The following is a 22091-nucleotide window of genomic DNA, read 5'->3' as shown; positions in this document are numbered from 1 at the left end:
GCTTTGTTTGAAAAACCATTTGAAAAGCTAACATGTTGTAATATGTTTAAACAGCATAATTTTAACTCAGCTTGTGTATCTTAATGTAACATAACAGTGCACTGTAATCCAACTGCAGTCTGATGAGTTTTTATGCAGGATACTAAGTATGTATATGCCTTTTCAACATTTTTGGGAAATTTTAAATTTGTTTCTAAACCAGATACTAAAAGATTAGAGACAATAGCTCCACACAGCTGGTCCTCTGAACGTCTGTCTTTGCTCATAGGTAGAAATATCATGTGTGTATATCGGCTGGTTTTGCTTCTGGGGCTGCTTCTATGTGTTGGGGCTCAGCTGTCCAACGCTCAGCACTGGTCCCATGGCTGGTACCCCGGAGGAAAGAGGGAGGTGGACTCTTTCAGCGCATCAGAGGTCAGGACCAGCAGTAATGTGTGTTTGTGTGTCCTTGAGCTTTCTCAAATACTAAAATCGTCTTTACCTGTTCATTCTTTTTCTAATATCCCCCTTCCCTCACTCTTTTTCACTCAGATTTCAGAGGAGATAAAGCTATGTGAGGCGGGGGAATGCAGCTATTTGAGACCGCAGAGAAGGAGCATTCTCAGAAACGTTCTTGTAAGAAAAAATTCCTAAAAACTGAGTCCAACAGCATTGTGCCTAGTGCTGTTAAAACCTTAATGTCCCACTCACATCACAAAGCCTTATAACCTGAATAAGATCACTAATTGCTCAAATGTTAACGTCTCATCCAGCAAGTAGAATTCCTTGCATCATTTCTTCTATTAGCATGACTGCTGTTAATTACAATGATAATTCTTATAACGTTCATATTGATGTATAAAGTTATAATGTGGAACTCTAAACGTCTGCTCAATATGGAGTCTCTGGTGAAAGCACTGCTCCTTTTGAGTTGTGTTTACAAGAATTAGTCTGCACTCTACACAGAAACCACCCTGATGAGACAATGCCCTCTCTACTGGTCACAACACAAAGCTGCATCTATCAATCTGTTGTTTCTTAACCCAAATGACTCTCTCCACAGCTTGATGTCTTAGCCAGAGAACTGCAGAAGAGAAAGTGACAGCGTTCCAGCGCTCACTGCATTTCTACATGTTGTGACCGTCTTCATCAGTGCCCTCATCTTTAAGCAAAGCAACTTGATGTTTATCCTCTGATCTTGCCTGTTTGTTATATTTATTAATAATTTGTTTTCCATTTTACCTCTTCCACACAAGTGCTGAAATTGTAACGCCCCATAATAAAATACCTATTTTTTACCTATTTTTTACCTCATGCTTTCTTTTTTTTTTTTTGGCGCCAAAAATTGTCAATGGCCCATGGTGTATGGGTAGAGCAAACAAACAAACAAACAAAAAAAGAACACTTTTTCACAAGATTCTAATCAAAACCAGTTAACCACATGTCTAAATGGTGCACGCAGATATTTTGTCTAATGAATTCACACATATATTTTATACTCATACATAACTGAAGCACTAATGATGACTTGTCATATCATGAGCAATTAAATAAAATTCCTTAGGCATGAATGTCATTTGTATTATTTTATCAAGTTTTCTTGATACAGAGTGGAAAGGGTGTTTTTTAATCCATACTGAAATAAAAAAAAAATGATTTGAGGCATTGTGAAAAGACGGATCCAGTCCAGAGAAGTTGGTCCAGCTGACAGGACAACGCCTTCAGCGTCCGCGGCGTCACTGCGCATGCTCCAAACAGCCAGAGAAAAAGATGGACGACATAAGTGTCTGTTCTCCGCTGCTTGCGGAGTCAGACGCCCAAAATAACATGACTAGTTCCCCTAACGCGGCTTCTCTCACAGATGCTGACAAAGTAATAAACACTAACATAGATAGTGCCCAGGGTGAAGGTGAGTTTTGACTAGAATGTGAAAATCGAGCCGTATGGCGTCCTGCCTGCCGAGCCATTGTTAGCGCTTTCGCTAGCTGGCTAGCCAGCTAAGGGTGCTAGCCGCTCGGCTAAGTACGCTAACGTGAGCTATCTAAGGTTAGCTCAGACTTTTGGGGTTGCTCATTGTGTTTGGACGGGCCCTTTGAAATCCTTAAACCAGCCTGACAATGAAACCACTCAGAGTTAGTGAGCTGTTTGCTGTCACAGATCTGTGCGTGGTTGGTCAGTAGCTAATTGTAACCAACGCAACCCACACGGCCTTTTCCGGGCCCTTTAAACGAGCCACATAGCGGAGGTGCAGGTTAGCTGGTTGGGCAGCTAGCGACTCCTGCTACCACATAACTTAAATCTTTTAATAGAGGACATCGACTTCATATTTTCTTCGGCACATGATATCTTAATCCTTAACTGAGGCAGCCAAAAGCGCTGAACAGCAAGGCAATGACGCTACTGGCAAAATAGCCTGTTTAAATGTGGGTGTGTTAATGATACTGAATTATAAAGTTGGCTGTTTTAAGGCTCTCAGTCTCCAGCAGCTGAATTACCAAACATCAAAAACGTCCATAATTACCTCACTTGCTTGTCTTGTTCAGCTTTTAAATAATAATAATAAAAAAACTCTTCCTAGATCAGGGTGTGAATGGGAGATGTTTTCTCCCATTCAGACATTGCACATATGTTATGAGATACAGTACCTCCAGGCTCTGATCTCTTGTAAACTTCTACTGTGATTATCATTTGGTAAGTATAACATTTGAAACGTATCAGCAGACAGAAATATTTTTTTTTTTATTGCTGTTTTACTTTGGCAATCCCAAGAATATTGGACCTTTGGATGTTATTTCACAGATAATCTTGTAATTTAGTTTATGCTTATTTTATTGCATTACATTGAAGAATTTAATTAACATTAAATTAAAAGTCTGAACATGCAGGTGGTCAAAAGTAGGTTTCAAGATATCTGAAAGTATGCCAATACTTTCAGATATCTTCCCTACTTCACTTTCATCATTTAATTGTATTTACTGATATATGTGACAGTTTGGTCAATTGCTTATTTAGTGATCATGCGATTAAATATATTGAATTTACATTAATAGTATGCAAAGAAGAAAAATGTAGTTAAAAACAACTAAAATAATCACAGTGATAGTATTTCTCAGTCATGTCAAATGAGTCTTGTAACACCACTACAGTTCCCCCGTGTCAAACCATGGCGTTGTGAAAATGTGTAGACGTATCGATTCTTGTCAGCAAGATTTAAAAGTTGGAACCGTAATACATCAGTTCCTGTTCATTGTTTGAAGCCCAAAGTGAAAGTCACATTTCACAGGCAGGTTCTCCACAGATGTCTTAACAGTCATAACCAAATCTTCTTTGGTTTTATTGAATTGTATTCATGCAGTTTTGTTACATTTAACTCTGAGTAACTGTATTTCAAGTAAAAATGAGTGATGTGCTTTATGCCATCAAGGCAAACCTAAAGGTTATATGAATTTAGAAGTTCAGTGAACAATGAAGGTTCATCAGGCATTTAACAAGCAGAATGACTGCAGTTGAGCATGAAACCCTGACTTTCTCACATGGTCGTTACATATCCTATAAATCTTGAGGGGGTAGGTGCTGAACAAAAGTAATTTAGGTATTAATGGCAATTTGGTGCAATTTCTGTAATTATAGACATTACATTCTAGTTTCATTATTTCAGTAAATAATGCATTTAATATCACACAATGGTTGGAGAATGTCCTGCTTTCAAGGTGTTATCAGGATGTGTGTGCACATCTTAGCTTGTAATTAAGTAAACTTTACGCCACTGCCTTTTCCGGTATACAGTAAGTTGTTAAAACATACACAAAGTTGTTTGTTTTTTCGTTTAGACTTTTTTCCCCTTAAAGACAAAAATAAGTCACATTCAAGTTAATGTGATGAAATTATTCAATAGCTCTTTATATCTTGCTGAAAGAAACTGCCACTTTGTTCACTGAAGGATAATTCTAACAGTGATTGTGTACTCTGCCACACAGGAGACAACAATGAAGCGGAGCTACTGAAGGGTCTCATCACGGACAGCTACTGCCATGTGTGTGAAGCTGTGCTCCTGTTTGAGTCTCAGAGGCTGTCCCACTACGAGGTGTGTGCAGCTTCCCAAACACACCTAACTTTGGTACAGTTTCATTATCCTTAGCACGTCTTACCTTGCAATTACAATTATCTCTTTAATATCCCCTAACTGCAGGGGAAGAAACACGCTCAGAAAGTCAAGGTGTACCTACAGTCCAGGAAAGCAGAGAAGATGAACAGAGAGTCCACAGCTCCTCAGGTTAGCACTCATTCTCAGTTTCTACTTCTATTTTATGTTGAACACCAAATAGTGAATGTAAAAGTGAACTGCACCCTATGGGTCGTAATGTTAGTGCCCTGATGATATTCTTCTTAATAGAGCATGAATTTGTAAAAGGGAAAATCACAGAATTTGAATCTAGCATCTAGCAAGAGATAGCAGATGCCAGACCAATTTCTAACCATATAAGAGCAGACATGTGTAACAGTTTTAAGTGGTAGCACTGCAGATATATTTCTGGTTTAATATGTTAATATTTTTGCATAGGATCATTTATCTTTCTCCTGACTTGCCAGTGCTGTCCTGTGTTTTGCAGCAGACCATGACCACTGATAAAGACCGGTTCTGTGACCTGTGCAATATGGTGTTTAGTTCCCACTTAGTGGCAAAATCACACTATGAAGGCAAAGTCCATGCAAAAAATCTTCGTAGACAAGCTCTTCAGCCCACAGGCAAGTGCTGGTTGTGCGATGGAGATGTGTTGCAGGAATTTCAGCATTTTCAGATTAACAGTACATTATGTCGATGGTCTACTTCAAGTATTAATTTAAGTTTTACAACAGGTCAAACAGAAATGAACTTACATCAATAATTTTTCTTTATAGACGTCAACAGGTACACAGAGGTGTGTACGCTACAGAGGCTGACTAAGGATCCTTATAGTGTAGAACCTAAATTAGTATCAGAGGGTTGTAGGGAGCATCTTTTGGACAAAGAATCCACCACAACTGCCCCAAGCACAGAGGTGGATCTGAAAGACCCCAACAAGTGCTGTGTTCTGTGTGCTGCTTCCTTCAACAATCCCCAAATGGCTTTGCAGCACTACAATGGACGCAAACACCAGAGGAATCAGGCCAGACAGGAGCTGATGAAAGAGCTAGGAGACAATGTCCCAGAAGGTAACACAGTCCTGCCCCTCAGCAAAGTTGGTAAATTCAAAGGGCACTAAACATAAGAGAGATTGCATTTGTGTTTCCCTGTAATTATCCCTGTCTTTAAAAGGCAGCATTGACATTGATCAGCACTGTAAATGTTGTCTAGCTCTGGCCTAAGGAGGCAGATGATATAAGAAGCTGGGAACAATACAACAGCATGAAACCAGCTCGTAAGATCAAACAAAATGACAGAAGGGTGAAGCAAAAAACCAAGAAGCCTTTTGTGCCAAGCTTCCTAAAATAACACTGATATTTGAAAAGACAGTTCTCTCAGCCATGAAGATTTAATTCTGTCAGAGATAGCAGGGCAACAATGGATTCATGACTTTAAAAAAAGCATTGACAAAAGAAAGTCTGTATCATTTTTTTTTTAAACATCAATTGTGTAATGAAGGGAAGAGTTTGAGACCCACAAATGCCAAAGTGATCTTAAGTGGATATAAATATGATGTGATTTGCAAAGTGAAGAAAGAAAAGGACATAGAGTCGAAGTCACTGTTTGATAATTTCTGCCTTGTTTCCCTCCTTTCCCAACTTCACACACTCTATTTCCCACAGCCAACTCCCTGATGTGTCAGATGTGCAAGGTGCAATTTAGCTCTGTGGAGATGTACCAGGCACACGTTCAGGGAAACAAGCACCAGATCAGGTAAAATCAACAGTTGTGTGTCAGGATGTTTTACTTCTACTACACTGTCCTCAAACATTGCTCTCTAGACCCCTGAAAACATTAAAGGTCCATGGAATGGCTGTTTGATAATAAGACTGAATTAGTGGGTCATTGTCTGTTAACATCTGCAGCTCCATGTAGCTTTGTGCTGCTTTTAGTTTATGCTCTGGTTTGAAGCCAGGTTTGTGGTTTTTGGGTCCCAACACTATTTTATAAACACAGCTGGGGTGAGAAGTGTGTACAACCCACTCAAGTTGGTTACATGGGCACAGCAACAGCAGCATGAGAGCAAGTTTTTCTGTTCATTGAATGTTACATGCATCCTTTTCCTGGTGAAGACCTTAAAGAAATGTATTGTTTTCACCTTCATCGTGTGCCCGTGTGTTACAAAATGTGGTCCTGCAGAAACAGACTGTAGTGGGAACCCCTACAGTGGTAGTTTAGTTAATACTGCAGGTGTTTTTTGGGTTTGGAGTTAAATTCACAATAAAGACCAAGTTGAAAAATGGAACGGCTACGCTCTGACCACTTGAGTAATAATGTTGTGACACTTTAAAGTCATTGGTCGATTAGTTAACGTATTGATATTTGCAGCTGTTGGTATGACACCATAGCAAGATGTTCTCTACTTTTTCTTCAGCATGCACATGGCAAACTACTTCTGCTTTTATCATACATATATCTTCAGTGGAGGGTCAAACTGCTCTTTGTGTGGCATGTTAACTCAACTTTAGGCTGTTCATAATCTGATCACGTCATGATCAAGTTTTTCTGCTTTTTTGTCAAAAAGACACTTAATGGTGCTCTCACATTCTCTCGCCCAGGGAGAAGAAGGTCAAGAATCTCTCTAAATCTCAACAAAAAGTCTACAGCACATTTGCAGATGAGCTGGCAGATTACATTCAGGTTCAGAAAGCTCGCGGGATTACCCCCAAAACCAGCCAAGTCCACCTTCAGGGTGACCTACAAAATGAGGAGGAGGAAGATGAAGAGGAAGAACATGAAGTATTAAACAAGGAGCATGCCATAGAGCTGAACAAACCTATGCCAATTCTTACTCCCTCCTCTGACCATCATCATCAGTTCTACCCTGGTTTTTATTACCCAGCTGAAGGATGGCGTCCTCCTTATCGAGGTCCTCCCTGGCTTCCCCATGGCTGGGACTACAACTGTCCTCCGCCGATCCTCCCAGCATCAGGCCCGCCAAGGTTTGCCGGTCTGCCCATAAAGAGAAAGAAGTGTCGAACACAGTCAAGCTCCTCCTCCTATACTACCTCATCGTCTTATTCCTCCTCATATTCCTCTTCTTATAGCAGTAGTCCGAGTGACAGTGATGACAGTAAATACAATCGAAGAGAAAGGAGTAGGATTAGAAAATCCAGGAAGGAGCGAGGCAGGAAGGCAAGAGATGAGGACTCATACAAGGAGGAGAGGCGGAGAAAACGGCAAAGGAAAGAACGAGACTTTGACTCAGAGGAGAGGAAAAGGGAAGAATTTGGAGAGTCAGAGCAAGAGAGGAGGAGTAGAAGAAAGCAAAGGAAACATGGCAAGCAGAGACACAAAGAAAAAAAATCAAGGGAAGAGGAGGAAGGAAGAGATAGGACGATGGACAATTCAAAACCAGATGAAATGCTAGACAATAGAAAATACACTGAAACTGAAGTACATATACAGGCTGAAATAAATGTTGAGCAGGAGGAGGGTGGGCAGGATGAACATGCCAAATCCAAATTCAGAAAAGACAAGAAGAAAATGAAAGAGAAAGTGGACACTAGGACAGAAGAGGAGAAGCTGTGGGATGACTCGATTCTGGGCTGTTAGGGTCAACTGGACCAGCTGAACTCTGTCCTCTGAACTGATGACTTTTAAACAAAACGTGAGGTTATCATAGCATAAATTACAGAACTGTCCAATGAAATCTCTTGAATTTTTGATAGCAGGTAACAAACAGTTTTCGCGACCTGCCCTGATGGCCCACAGTGTTCTTTCCTCATGGTGTGCTAGCTGGCTAGCCATGCTTAGTCAATTTTTGTTTGCAAGGGATGAATGTTATTCTTATTTCATCATGTTTTGAGGAGGTTCTCACTCACCCACAGTTTCATAATGGCTTTATTTTTCACTACGACGCTAAAAAAAAAAATTGAATTTATTTAGACAGCCAGTCTCGGTAATTGGCTGTCATATTTAAAGTTTCATTTTCTTGCCTATCATTTACAATCATCAAGGAGTCTTTTTGACCTCTTAGCTTAACTAACTTAAATTATATTGGCTTGTGTCAATCTGTCCGTCTGCCAACGATGTATTAGATTGTGATCTCTTCAGCAGCCTGTGGTTGGTGCTGTTGAGCTTCATTCAGTGCATCAGTAAAGAAAATAAAAGGCCACAGGTGTTGGAAGCTCAGTCATTTCATTTCCTTTGAAGCTGTTGCCTGCTTTCGCTCAGCAGTGTGCAGGCTGACAGAAGGCTGTTACAGCTGGCTCAGTGCATGTTCAAGACAACTAATTGAGTGCCCTTCATGATATCGCCTCAACGACTCAGGACAACAGAGTGTTGACATTGCCCCAGTCTCCAGTGACACACCGTCTGCGTGTGCATATGTTATAGATATGTTTGCACAGCCGAACAGCACATCGTGGAAGTGTTTCAGGTCAGACAGGTGCAAAAGTTCAAACAGGGGCACTTCATTACAAAATTATGTTCAGCTGTAGTCTCTGATGTAGAAAGGCAGTTTGCAAAATTTAAAGTGAAATGCATGAAATACATTTATTGTCTTCCAGATAAGTCACCATGAGCATGAAGCATCGGCAAACAGAAAGTGCAACACATTTCTAGCTCATTCAGCATTATGGGTTAATGTCGTTTGCCTTTGTTGTGTTTCTTTTTGCTGAGACAAGCAAACTCCAAAAAAAGATTCTAGGCCTTTTGGGAGAAGATGAGACTGAAGTGACTGTCTGATATGTACCCCTGATGCAAACAAGAGACTGAAGAGCCTTAAAGTCAAGTCTTTTTTTATTGTCATATCGGTAAAGAAGTTTTTACAGTACAGTAGAGGAGTTTGTTCGTTTCTGTAAATCAGTTTTTGAACAATGTTAGGATGGAGCAGAGTGCTATACAGTATGTCCCTGACAAGATCACCAATCTCTAAGATGGCAGTGGATTAGCAAATAAGAAATGAACACGACAATGATAGCAGGAGATGTGAAATGAAGAGTTGCTGATATAAGGAATTGACTTGAAGCCGTATTTGTTTCAGTCCCTGTTGATGAGGAGGAGACTCCCAAATATGTTACACATAAAATTACATCGATGTGAAGTGAATTTAAAACAAAAATTGGGTGACGACAGGAGAACAGACGGCAACTCAGCATGGCTTTGTTTGAATTAAAGCGTTGGAGCAGACAGACCAACAAAGGCTTTTGAGCTCGGCAGTGTGTACAGAGAAGCTCTGAAGCCCCCTGAGATCTCCTGTTTTCAAAGAATCCTGTGGTGTCGTTCCTCGTCGCGCTCGAATCCTCGACCCCCGTAGAGCTATAGTGTACCCACATCCTCTTGTTTTGAGACCCCCGCCAGACCGACTACACCCTAACCTTTCACACAGGCAAAGCGATCCACAGGCGCCACTTAGACAAGTTCAGCTGTCCTCAGTTTTATCAAGGAGATGTGACTTCTGTAGTTAGTAAGACATTTGAACAGTCAGCCTTCACTCTTTAGTGTGGCCGCCTCAAAGTGACCAGTCAATACCAATCAATGAAGCATATCACCTTCAATATGCCGTTAATAACACTTAAGATGGGCATTTTGATCAAGACATGAACTAAACTTATTTGATACTTAATGAAGGGAACCTGTGTTCTTCATGTCATGACTGCCGTTTCAGGGTTGATAAATGGAAAGAAGCAGAAACCTCTGGTCATCTGTCGATTCGAGCTTTTTCAGATTTAGAGATTTGCTGTTTCTCTCTTTTATATCATTATGTCCTTCATGACCTTGTATGTTTAACTGTCAGAATGGCGCTTGGCAAAATAACCAGCTTGAATCGGATGCAAACAGCTAGTTAAAGGAAGAAAGCTTTAACTTTATATTTATTTTTCTTTTGCATTTTAAAGACCAAGCCGTTCATTGATCAAGATTCAGCAATCAATATTGAAAATAATTGTTATTTTCAGCCACAACTGGCACATTCAAGAGTACACTACAAGCTGAATTTTCTCTGTTGTTTTTTCCATTCAACATCTGTGGTATCTGGTTTCATACTTGGATTTTCAGTTTTTTCAAAAAGCATATTCATCATTTGTGAATTTACAATGTAAATATCTTCATTTTGTTTTTGTTCTTTTTTTATGATTACTTTGGTTCCATTTAAACAGCTGATGAATTATATTCATATGACAAGAAAAAAATTGTTGAAAATATCAGAGTAATGAAGGGGGTAGTTAAATATCAATTGAAGTTTAAATTTCTTGCTCCATATTCAAACATATTGAGTTTTTGAGAAGAACTGAGAAATGCTGCATATTCAGTCTCTTGAAATGGCAGAGAATTGGCTATTTCACTGATCCAGTAGTTTTTTCTGGTTTTATTTGAAACAAAGGTACCTTGTCATGGTTGAATATATTAAAAGAAATCATTGCATCATTTGTTTTGTAAGGTTCTTACTGAACATTACATGTTTTTTTTTTTTTTTTTGGTTTTTTTTATTCCTGCTTTACTGGCATGCCCTTCCCCCAATTAAAGGAGTAAAGAGACTTTAAGTCATTGCATATGTGCACCAGAGAATATTTAACAATAATATCAGTTTTTATCCAGTTTTCTGGGTTTTATTTCCACATAACGCCTGAAGTTTAGGCTCGTACGCTGGTGTTCCTTCGTCGTGCCGTGCAGGGAGGTATGAGGCTGCGTATGTAGGACTCTGCTGAGCTCTAGGTCATGCACCTGGGGAGAGACCACAGCATTGCAAACTGCTGCTCTGGGAATATACAGCTTTTTTTTTATTGCTTGATATGTGCTATCATATCAGCTCTGATCAAACATCACCACGTTTGGGGTGGGTTTGGCATCATCCATGTGATGTGTGACACTTGGTGGTTTTTATATAGAACCTCTCAGGTAAAAACAAGGACTGATTGTGTTTTAATGTCTGCAGCCTTTTTTTTTTTTTTTTTGCTAAATGTGTAAAATGTTTCACATTCATTTTAGAGTAAGTGTGTGTTTGTGTATGTTCTGTATCTAAATCCTTGGCAGGCCCACTCAGATAGGCCCTGTGTGTGTCACTTTGGGGTGTTACCTTGACAACTCAGGCCCTTACTACCTCAGATCCTCCCATCTTCTCTGACAGATAGATACCAGGAACAGAAAGTATCAGCAACTTCCCTCAGCTACCACTCCAGACACACACGCACACTGGCGACCTGAGAAAATGATCCCACTGCCCTTGGCATGGACACTGACACAGGCACTGGCACTGACCGCATCACTGTGGACATCAGGTAAGACCATTACATACCTCTGATGGATGTTTCTAAGCCTCGGGCGTCGTCAACATCATAGATCTGTCAGCGGCCCGCAGCGCGAGACGTGGAGCTGTCTGCTCGGACTGAAACGTATCTGATGTGTAAATTTTAGTATATCTGAGACGTACCTCAAAGGTGAAATACATTTTTACTGGTTCAGAAGATCTGGCCAGTTTAAACAGTCCAGTATGGTATTACCTTCCATTCATTTGTTGAAACTCTTAATAATCAAAGTGCAGCTCAGGTTACTTAATTTTGTTCTCGTTGAATTGTACAATAATACTGCCGCTCATGACTGACAGAGTTGTATGTTGTAGTTGATTTAATCATATTAATATTATAACTCTATTATGGCATTGTACCGTAGTTAACACACCAGAATAAAACAGTATCCGTTTAGTCCAGCATTGAACGTCGCACAATTTTTGTGTGTGTTGGCAAGCAAACAATGTAATGAGCCCTAACCTTTAATCAGAAGCAGCCTTGAACTGCCGCTCACCTTCAGATATGTCATAAGACTGGAGATTGCAACAGGTACTTGACTACATATCTGACTTGGAAACACACACACTAGGCATTGAAAGTGATTCTAAGAATAGTTCAGTCAAAGACAATGTTCCTTAAATGTTGCATCAGCACTTTGTTTCCCATATAACAATTGCAAAATGTCATCTTCACAAGTTTACAAAGGTTGACTTTATTTCCGATCTTGTGATCCTGGTCATAGTTGTTGGGTTATTATTTGTTGTGTTTATGTGCTTCTGTCTCGCTCGGCCACTTGCTTTTGCATTTACTTTAAAATATGTCGTAATTTTTTGAGCTATAGCACATGCACCGCCGCTAACGGCTTTTCCTCAAACTTTACCAGACCCCAAATAATGGCCAAGTCGGCCTCAGGCAACAACACAAGACTGAGTAACCGCTTTTAGAGAACCAAGGTTTTTCCCAGTTTTTGGGGTTTGGCCTTGGCTTTATTGTAGTGTTTTAGGCCCTGAACCATTTTGGACTGTACGACTTCATGCCAGTTGAAATCTCTTTGTTTCTTTCTACCTCCAGGTTCAAGTCAGATCATCCTACAACAGCCCCTCAAAGATGTTTATCCTGCGCTCAACAGTCCGGAGTCTATTGAGTGCGACTGCAGTGGCATCTCCTGTAGTGCTGTCTTCTGGATCCGCAGCATTGTAAACCAGAGTCAGATACAGTTCATAGGATTCTGCAACAACGCTGAGCGCGTTATCCACGGAGCAGGCATAGAAAAGTCACGGTTTAGATTGAGCAAGACGGGTAACGCATTTGTGTTACGCATTGTGGCTGTGAAAATAGAGGACGCTGGGATTTATTCCTGTATCGTAAAAGAAAGTAACAAAGAGACATGGAGGTCTGGGATTCGTCTCCGGCCTGGAGGTTTGTATGTTCAACTCTCAAGTGCTTCATCTAATCTAATGAAACATCAAGTGGCTGCGCAGTTATCCAAATACTGCCAATCGATTTAAATGCAAACGTGACAAACTTGAACCTTCTTGTATTTAACTTACCTACCTGGGTGTGGCTGTCTGGTAATTTAAGAGCATTTTGGGTGACCGGTGCTGGTGCTGCTGGTCCACATGGACAAAAGAACAATCCAGAATAAAATCAAGAATAAAAAGTTTCCAGGAAAGGGGCTCAAATATAAAATTAACTAAAAATACATATATTTTTTACTATATGAAAAGGAAATGTATCAACTTCATTTATCCATACGTAAACATATTTAATTTGCATTGTGGATGAGAAAATGGTCAAAAAAGCTTTGTTTTATGTAAAGGGCCTCGATGATATTGACCAGTTGAACATTGTTGGTTCTCCATTAATTCCTCCTCAAAAAGATTCTGTGCTGTGTTTCTTGTTTTACTGTCGTTATCTGACAGAGACCCCTCCAAGGCCACCTGGTGACACAACAAAAGAAAACGACAAAAAGAAACCACCAGTCAAGTCAAACTGTCCCTGCAACAACAAGAATCTAATCAACGTAAAGGGTAAGTCACATTGAAGTAACCAAACGAGTAACGATCAAAAGTTTGAATGTGTCCAGTGTCTTCAATGCAATAAGCAATAATACATTTGCTGTATATGTTGTCTGTCAGCCGTCACTTGGTGCATCTCATGGATTCTGTGGCCGCTGGTTGGACTCGCTGCAGGCCTGGCTCTAGCTCTCTTCTGCACTCTGTACTACTTCAGCCGTGAGTCGTCACCTAGTTTAATCCACTAAATAATGAGAGGGCTGGTGGGGAAAGGTGCGCTGTTATGAAGGAAATTGTGCTCACAAAAGGTTGGTTACTTTAACAGTGCTGACCTGTATGTGCTTCAGTTAAAAACATGTAACCCTTTTTCTTTCGTTTGGATGCATTCTCTCTCACAGAGCTACCCAAAAAATGTCGCCACAAATTTCAAAAGTAAGTCGTTTTCCAGGAACACTATTTTTCCTGTGCAATAATAATATTTCCCGGGTTATATGATCTTTGATCTAATCGTACCTCTTTGTGTTATTTTCCTCCTCATAGGAAGAGGCCGTTCCCAAGATAGAGCTAAAGCACAGCGTCTACTGCTTATACATGACCTTCAGTATGTACAGCACAATCTGATATATCTAGAAATAAGACATTTACTGTGTGCAATGTTTGTTGCCATGCCAACATGTTTCTTTGGTCTATATAACCTGAAAGTTATTTGTATTTGCTATTTGTAATTAGGAACAACTTAATAAAAATTTGTAAAAACTTAGTAAAAATTGAAAAATGTAAGTAAACCCAGCCAACAGAATTCCAGGTAAACTTTAGGTTTTTATCAGGGGGATTGGTTTAGTAGATTTTTTTGAAGTTAGATCATCTCATCCCATTTTACTTTTTGCGATAAAATCACATTGATTACTGGAGATCTTTCACTGACACTTGCGTACTTGTGATTGCAGTGGCTGAAGCGCTTCACTTGAGCTGATGTCCGAACGAGCATGAATGGCATGACTGACTCCGCAAACAATATGTGTTGCGTAGTTCCAGTTAAATGTTTTCTCGGCCTGACAAAAGAAACCATGTACAAAATTGTGATATATTGATCAGTTTTCGCTCCGTCGTTTACAAAGCAGAGTTCCACCAAGCTTTAAATGTCCCCTGCGCTGTAATTTTTCAGCCGTAATATCAATATGTGGATTATTTTCATCCCGGTGTGTTTCTGTGTTTCCAATTCAGCAGGTTTCTGACCATTTTGTGATACAAATGTAATGCAGACCTTGACACAGAAACTCAGTCTGTTTTTTTTACTGACAATAACCAGGTAGACCACAAGACAACTTTTCTTTTTTTTCTTTTGTTTTTATGTTTGGTATTTATTGATGGGTTTGTTATTTCTAAATGTTAATGTTCACACCTTCACATTGGGGAGAAAAAAAAGGCACTCTCAAGTTGCTTTTTTGATGAACATTAATCTAATAAGTCAATAAAGCTGTACACTTTCAATTATCTAGAAAGTTGGATCTTATTTTTTATGGGAGAGAAAGGACAAAGTCTGATTTGTTATGCATGATGAAACCAATTTTTCGCTTTTGCAATGCTTCACTGCCACTTATCCATATAGACAAAAGCCTAAAGACAGTCAACTCCACGCAGATGAACGACATTTTAGGAAACATTTGCAGCAGCAGAAATAACCTGAAATAACTGAGCCTTGAGGCCAAATGCTGTGTCTTCCTCCTATGACATTTACGACTTAGATAACAGACTGAAAAAAGATGTCCTATGTTTCAAAGTATTCGTGGTGTTGTGTCGTACATCTGAAAGGGTTGCGTGTGTATGGAAGAGAAGAGAAAGAAAGGTCTGGAAGTGGGTGGTGTACATCCATTGTCAATATTGTGTTTGGCGGAAGTTGAGTAGGTGAGTGACAGGGTTTTGTTTCTTCCTTTACGTTTGAAGTGTAAACTTGCATCATATTCAGTTTCTGTAGAACTATCTCCAAGATGTAGCAACAGGCTGAACTCTTACAGCCTCATATTCCAATGCCATTTTATGGCGGCTCTTTCCATCTCACACATACATACACACAAGTAACCCCCGCACACACTCGTGCGATTGGCAAGTGTAAAAGAAAAGACTGAGCTTATTGTTTTGTCAGGTAGTGTGTGCGACCCTTTCCTGTGTGCTGGAGAAGCCAGAGAGAGAACTGCCTTGACTGAGATGCTATCGCTTCACTCAACTTTGAGCTCTTCATGTAGTATGTAACAAAAAGACCGCAAAAAATACCACAGACTGAACCGCAAGCACTGAGACAGAAAAAAGAGGTGTTGCAGCTCAAAGTCAAGAATACTCAAAAAAAAAAAAAAAAAAAAACTTTTATGAACACTCGAAGACAACTTGTTGCAGTTTGCTTTATTGAATGTAATGAAACATGATGCAATATTATTGGAAAATGGAGTATAAATCTTTATTAACAATGCATATTTCTTTGTATATTTGAAGCAGGAGGGCTTCATTCATTCATTAACATATTTGATATAATAGAAATAATTATAAAAACAGTCAGAACATGCTTCCTGGAAATACTCTTGCCATGCTAAAATGATAGAGCAACAGCTGTCAGCATTTCATCTCTTCTGTACCACAATCAAAGCAAAATAGACCCAGGTTACTTTCAGCTACACACAATATGTGGTCACAATCATTCAAATACCTTAATGTAACGTCAGGCTTTTGTAATGTAACAACGCCAACGCAAAAGAGATTAAAATTAAATCAGCACCTTCTAAAACAGCAAAGTTTCCAAAATGTAGAAATTGTTAAAACCTAACTTTTTTTCCGCCATAATAAATTGCTATTTACATGTTTAGTATATTACTGTGATTTATTTTTTTGAGTGGACATTTCAGGGAATAATGCGTTCACAATCATCATTTCCAGGAAATATGAATGATGGCAGTTTGTCGGCCAGAATTTATTTCAGGCAGAGGTCTTTCTATTTAAAGCAGGAAATCCTAAAAATTAAATGCACACATAGATTATCAACTACACTGAATATACTGTGTAGCCCATTTGTGTGCACTGCTTTTTGGTAATTACACACAACAAACTGCTGTGTGCGATTTGTATTTACACTATATCTTCAATAGAAGTAGTCCTATTATACAAATGTTAAAGCTTCAGATGGTAGTGTCGAAAAATGTAATCAAAATCAAATTTTTAGAATTTAACTTTAACTTCCATTTCAATTTCAACTGAAAGAGTCAAACTGAGTGTGCTGACATTAACCTGAAGCTGTAACCACAAAGAAACCACTTGTTTGTCGAGGCACTGGCCTTCACATTAATATTTTTTTACAGCACCAAATGGTCTTTAGAGTGACTAAAACACATTAAAGACAGAATGTGCCAAATGTAGCTGATGGCTGATGCAGTGTTAGTTCACATGTAAAGCCATTTTGTTAAAATATGCATCAAGAAAACACACCACCTTAATATCAAGACAGTCATCAAGTGTGCAAATGCAAAGTGCTGAGAAACAAACACAATGCGGAAAACATAATGTGTAACATGTCGACTCTCGCTTTACAGAATCAAACATCTGGATTCAACATTCACTTCTGAACATTTCTTCTGGTTCAGCCGTCACAGACCAAACAAAGAGCTGAAGTAGCTAATGCATCGACTGAGCTGGTGTGAATGTAGTCGCTTTGTCTCCTTTCCCTCTCACATCTTTGAATGTTATATAAAAATAATATTACATTAATATTACGTTCATATTATAATATTAATATAAATATAAATTTACAATTTGATTGAAATCATTTCTACTTTCTTAGCGTAGCGTGCAAACATAAGAATCTATAAACACATAATCTACATGCTGACAGCTCTTTCTATTTCTGCTTACTTCTTTTGTCGGTGTTGGTTTCATTTTCATAGCATCACACCTGCAACGCCTGAAATGTCCAGTAAAAGACCAGAGCCGTGACAAGTGACAGGAGAAGAAGCAGTGCTGCTCACCTGGGACTGAAGGTAAGAGCCAACACATCTTTGCTGCTGTTCGGGGTAATTCTCTCACTGGTCGCCCACTACTTGCACACACACACACACACATTGAAGTTTCAGGTTGGATACCCCCTGTGTGACTAAGACAGGGAAGCCCATGCAGGTGCATATGTGAGTGACTAACCCTGAAACAGAAGAATGGAAGGATGAAGTGGGCTCACTGAGAACATTTTGACTGGGTCTCCCCTCGATAACATCGACAAGCATCAACAGAGTCCCCTGCTTACTGAAAATGACACACAACTTGAAAGCAACCTGGTTTCCACCAAGGTTTCGTTTGTCATAAATGTCAAAGTAATTCATGCAAAAACAAAAATCAAGGTGGAGTTAATGTTAAGAGTCTTTATTTTGAGGAAAGGATGCGACAAAATCGTCCTCATGTCAGGGTTATTGAGATGCAATATTGTGTTGCTCCTCTTCGTCTATCTCCACCCACCAGTGGAACAAAGAAGTCGCCCACAAGAAAGACAAATGTCAGCATTTTTTGCCCATTACATATTTGGGGCATTTACTTTCCACCTCTGAATCGGAACTAGGACCTTGAATTGCTCCATAGCTGCTGTCAGTCTCCTCAGCTGATGTGAAAGAAGTTTTACTTGACAGATGGATCTCACATCAAGTCACATGTGACATTATGTTTAGTTGTTGCCATGACCTTGAAGTTATGCCGCTTTGTTGTTGATGGAAAATGCTCTTTTCTGTCATGTTACATGTATCGGTTTCGTTTGCATTCTTACTTAAGAACTCGACGCAGCTCTACAAAGGCATCAAAACGCTCTGCAGAGCTTCAAGTCGTCATTCACAAAGTCCAAGCCAAAATGATTTCACTTCAAAATGAGCCTGAGGACATTTGAGGGCCATTTTTACAGCATGACCGCTCTGATCGTGAGCAACAGAGCGCTGAGCGTTGCTCTTTGTGAGACCAGAGGATCAAACATTCAGCTTTTCTCACCACACCCCGCGCCTCGATGTCACAGCAGGTGTTTTCCATTTTCTCTGTTCTTCTCTTTAGTTCTCAAAGGTAAGACACCTGCTGTGTGGATGATGGCCAGAATTAAAACACACGTTTCAGCCTTGGCTGAGTGGCAGTGGTTTTATGACTTCTGAGTCGCTGGTCTACAGCCTTCACACTGAAGAGCTGTAAATTCTGTTTTTGCTGCCATCCGATGGCTCAAACAGCCTGCTGCTGCAGTGATGTAATGCCTACATTAACACGCTGTTGGTTTGCATCTGTGGCTGTGAGGCGCAGAGGTTACTGTACGTCTTAAACTTACCTAGTGACTGCCAAACTTTAAACCATCTGAGGTGGTGCTACCTCTTCAACAGATTTATTTATCCAGACTTGTTTAAAGGGATCTAATTACTGTGACATTAACAGTGATGCAATATTAAAATACTCAAAAGGCCAAAACTTTTTGTTCTTTTTCTGACCCTAACACGTGTATAAAATGGAAAAAAATTACATGAATTATAAACTTGCATTAAAATAGCATACGATAAATAGTCTAAAATTTGTATTTTTTGTGTGTGTGTGAGTATTTCACTGGGACAGATCAATATTCATCATCACTCATCTTTTACGGCTTTTCCGTTTCCGGATCGTGGGGGGTGCAGGAGCCAGTCTCAGCTCACACTGCACAGGTCAGCAGTCCATCACAGGGCCAACACACAGAGACAGACAGAGACCAACAACCACTCACACTCACACTCACACTCACACTCAGAGCTACAGACAGTTTACAGTCACCAGTTAACCCAAACATGATGTCTTCGGGAGGAAACCCACACAGGCGCGGGGAGGACATGCAAACTGGCCGAACCGGTGATCCACAGAATAAATATTTTTCGTTACAAAGTCTACGGCATCATGTCACAAATATGGAGAGAGATCAAAGGTCATGTTGAACCACAAACCAGGTTCTTGCACGAGGCCAGTTCATCAGGGTACATTTTGCATTTAAAGACGCCTGGTTGGAAAATTGTAATTCTTTAAATGCATCGTTTGCTCTTCATGTGAAATGTGCTGTTGCACGCTGCTTTTGTATGCTTCCATTCCTCTTCCTCTTTTTTCGGCCTACATACGGCATGGTGCTGCCTTTATATGTCAGTACACTGAGGATGAATGCTGTTCAATGTGTCAAACCTGAGGCAGAGAGGTGTATACGCAGATCACTTCAAACAGCTTGCCGACCACGGTGGTGCTGCAGGAGGTCTCTGCAATGCTCCACTGCAATGATCCCATTCGACACACACAGAAGAAGGTTGCAGGTGGGGCGTGGTTAAATATCTCATCGAATTATCTCTTGACAGACTCCAACAAGCGCCTCAAAGATCTGTTCTGTAGCTTTCGCCTTCTGCAAGATAAAAATGGACCAAAAGTGGATTCGAATTCTGACGATTCTGGTGTTTTATCAACGTAAGTTGAACATTAATTTCACTGCGTAATCTATCCATCACCATGTGGCAGCTTTGAAGTGTTCTCAGGTTGTATTTTTGTTTGGACCTGTTCGTACACCCATTTTATTATATCTTTCAGAAATGGCTCCAGGAGTTGGTAACATACAGCTAAGAGAAGAAGAGCGTTATGAAATCAAATGTGATCCCGGTGAAATGTACTCAACTGTAATGTGGTTTCGAGTTCTGGATAAATCTGGCTTTGAGTTTATTGCATCTTTTGACGCAAAGTGGTCTATAAAAAGCAGAAATGAACTCCCTAAATACTTCTATACCGCAAAAGAGATTAAAAATACACTCACAATTACTTCTTTCCGAAAAGTTCGTGACAGCGGCCTTTACAGCTGCGCCTTTATAAAAAACAACATACTGGTTTTTGGCCCAGCAACTCGACTGAGAGGAGGTGAGTTATGTTTCATAAATCTGGATAACTTTGACATGATGATGTTTTCACCAACACTTTCCATCTTTCCTCTTCCTAAAAAAAAGTTGAAGTCCCAACAAAAGCTCCGGCAGTCATCACTACCCGTCCAACTCCACCCAAGACCACCACCCCCTGTGTTTGTAAAATCAATCTTGGTAATTTTAAGACTCCATTAATACATGAACACGTCACCTCTTACTGTGTAGTAGTCCATATTACAGTCTATTATATAAACAGCCACGTGTTTCTGTGTTTCTGTTTTGTAGGAAAAAAACATTTCCCTCTTTGCGCGCCAATCATTCTGGCCCCACTGGCAGGTGGCTGCGGCCTTCTTCTCCTGCTTCTCATCATCGCAGTCCTTTACTGCAACCGTAAGTCCAGCTCATGTCTTAACCCGAAGACAGCATGTGTCTCATGTGCAGTCAGCTGCTTGTTGCTTTTCAGAAAGCTGCACTGCATTTTAGATTTCCGTGACGTTGCTGTGATGTACTTTCAGCAGCTTTTAAATAAAACTTTTGCTTTGCTGTAGATGTCAGGACACGGAGATGTCCACACCATTACAAAAGAAAGTAAGCATATTTTTTTTCCCTTTCTCTTTCTCTTTTTATTCTATTCACTTGGTTAAAGTCCTCCGATTTCACCCTGAACATCAAAATATAGTATCAGCATTTTATTGATATAGTTTTGCATATTTGCTTTTTGAGATATGCTGAATTATTTATAAGTATTAAATAAGAAGGGCAGTTTTTTTCCCCCATAAATGACTTAATGCTGGTTGAAAGTTTGAAGTTGAAAGTTTTTTACGATAGAACATACTTCTTTGTTGTTATTCTTGTAATTCCACTGTGAAATAATCTACTCACTGTTATTATTTCTAAATGCTTTGTTTATCTCATATAGACCACGGACAGTGCCGCCTGAAAATCTAATGATGGCCAAAAGATATGTTTAAACAAACTGGCTTCACATTTTCACTCCTGCCTTTGAAGCTGCAGCCATTTTACAGTGTGAATATTGCAGGTTGACTTCTTTATTTTATTTACAGTTTCACAACTATATGGTGAATAATTGGAAATATAATTAAATGTTCTCGCTGAGCATGATAGAATATATAAGAAATGTTGAAAGTGGATCACATACAGTTCTCAGTGCATCATAGCGTTTCACCGGCAACATTAACTGAATTGTGGTTTGATGGCCAGCAATGTTGTCCTACTGTACCACACTTGGTGCAAACTCTATTGTGATGAGAAACACGTTTCATAGTCAATAGTTAAAAAAAAATATAGAATATAAGCATTCATTGTTCTGATTAGTTTGGTTCTTCCTAAAATGTCTGGGGAAGAATGTATATAGCTGAATTAATTTTGCTTTTGTACAAATTTCCTTTATAGTTACATTTCTAATTGCTCCTTAACAGCCAATGTTCTTCCCTTTTTATATAGTGTTTCTACATAGATTTTTTACTCTTGATTTATTTTTTAACCAACTTTTCTGTCATTTCACTTCTGCCCTCTCAAAAGCTTCATATTCTTTTGATGGATTTTGAAAATAGTTTCTTCAAGGTTTGATTTCTCTCAATTCACTTTTTTTTTCTGGTTTCAAAGTAATTAGAAATATTCAAGAATATCTATGTTTTAATAATGGATGTACAGCACAATGTCTTAATGTTTTGTAAGTAGACATTTTATAAAAGTAAAATAAAAAAAAAAAGAAAGAAAATAAAAAGAAAATGTAATACCACTCTGACAAACATTCTCTCGTGAAAGGTTG

At 39.4% G+C, this 22091-nt stretch overlaps 4 protein-coding genes across 5 annotated transcripts; all 4 read left to right on the top strand.

Annotated features, from left to right (window-relative positions):
- Positions 1-279: 279 nt before the first annotated feature.
- gnrh2 (gonadotropin-releasing hormone 2) lies at positions 280-1081 on the top strand. The gene is made up of 3 exons (XM_029501714.1): positions 280-414; positions 532-615; positions 1043-1081. Exons 1-3 carry the CDS (start codon positions 280-282, stop codon positions 1079-1081), a joined length of 258 nt encoding a protein of 85 aa, XP_029357574.1.
- A 667-nt stretch (positions 1082-1748) lies between these two features.
- Positions 1749-10466, top strand: zmat1 (zinc finger matrin-type 1). The gene is made up of 7 exons (XM_029502107.1): positions 1749-1888; positions 3957-4063; positions 4169-4252; positions 4590-4725; positions 4879-5172; positions 5767-5857; positions 6703-10466. The coding sequence occupies exons 1-7, from the start codon at positions 1750-1752 to the stop codon at positions 7697-7699; spliced, it is 1848 nt and encodes a 615-aa protein (XP_029357967.1). The 5' UTR covers position 1749; the 3' UTR covers positions 7700-10466.
- A 768-nt stretch (positions 10467-11234) lies between these two features.
- cd8b (cd8 beta) lies at positions 11235-17003 on the top strand. 2 transcript variants are annotated; one of them, XM_029503091.1, is made up of 7 exons: positions 11235-11364; positions 12445-12792; positions 13296-13403; positions 13512-13607; positions 13787-13820; positions 13929-13989; positions 16964-17003. In XM_029503091.1, the coding sequence occupies exons 1-6, from the start codon at positions 11295-11297 to the stop codon at positions 13948-13950; spliced, it is 678 nt and encodes a 225-aa protein (XP_029358951.1). In that variant the 5' UTR covers positions 11235-11294; the 3' UTR covers positions 13951-13989; positions 16964-17003. The 2 variants fall into 2 exon arrangements, with proteins under 2 accessions (XP_029358951.1, XP_029358950.1); XM_029503090.1 differs by lacking the exon at positions 16964-17003 and adding an exon at positions 14336-14872.
- A 2523-nt stretch (positions 17004-19526) lies between these two features.
- cd8a (CD8a molecule) lies at positions 19527-22086 on the top strand. Its single transcript, XM_029503092.1, has 6 exons — positions 19527-19856; positions 19977-20297; positions 20384-20473; positions 20585-20689; positions 20848-20887; positions 21219-22086. Exons 1-6 carry the CDS (start codon positions 19808-19810, stop codon positions 21268-21270), a joined length of 657 nt encoding a protein of 218 aa, XP_029358952.1. The 5' UTR covers positions 19527-19807; the 3' UTR covers positions 21271-22086.
- Positions 22087-22091: the final 5 nt, after the last annotated feature.

The sequence above is a fragment of the Echeneis naucrates genome, chromosome 5, assembly GCF_900963305.1.
Source record: "Echeneis naucrates chromosome 5, fEcheNa1.1, whole genome shotgun sequence".
NCBI classification, from domain to species: Eukaryota; Metazoa; Chordata; class Actinopteri; order Carangiformes; family Echeneidae; genus Echeneis; species Echeneis naucrates.
Note: the sequence above shows the minus strand (reverse complement) of the source record. Positions and strands in the feature narration are given on the sequence as shown.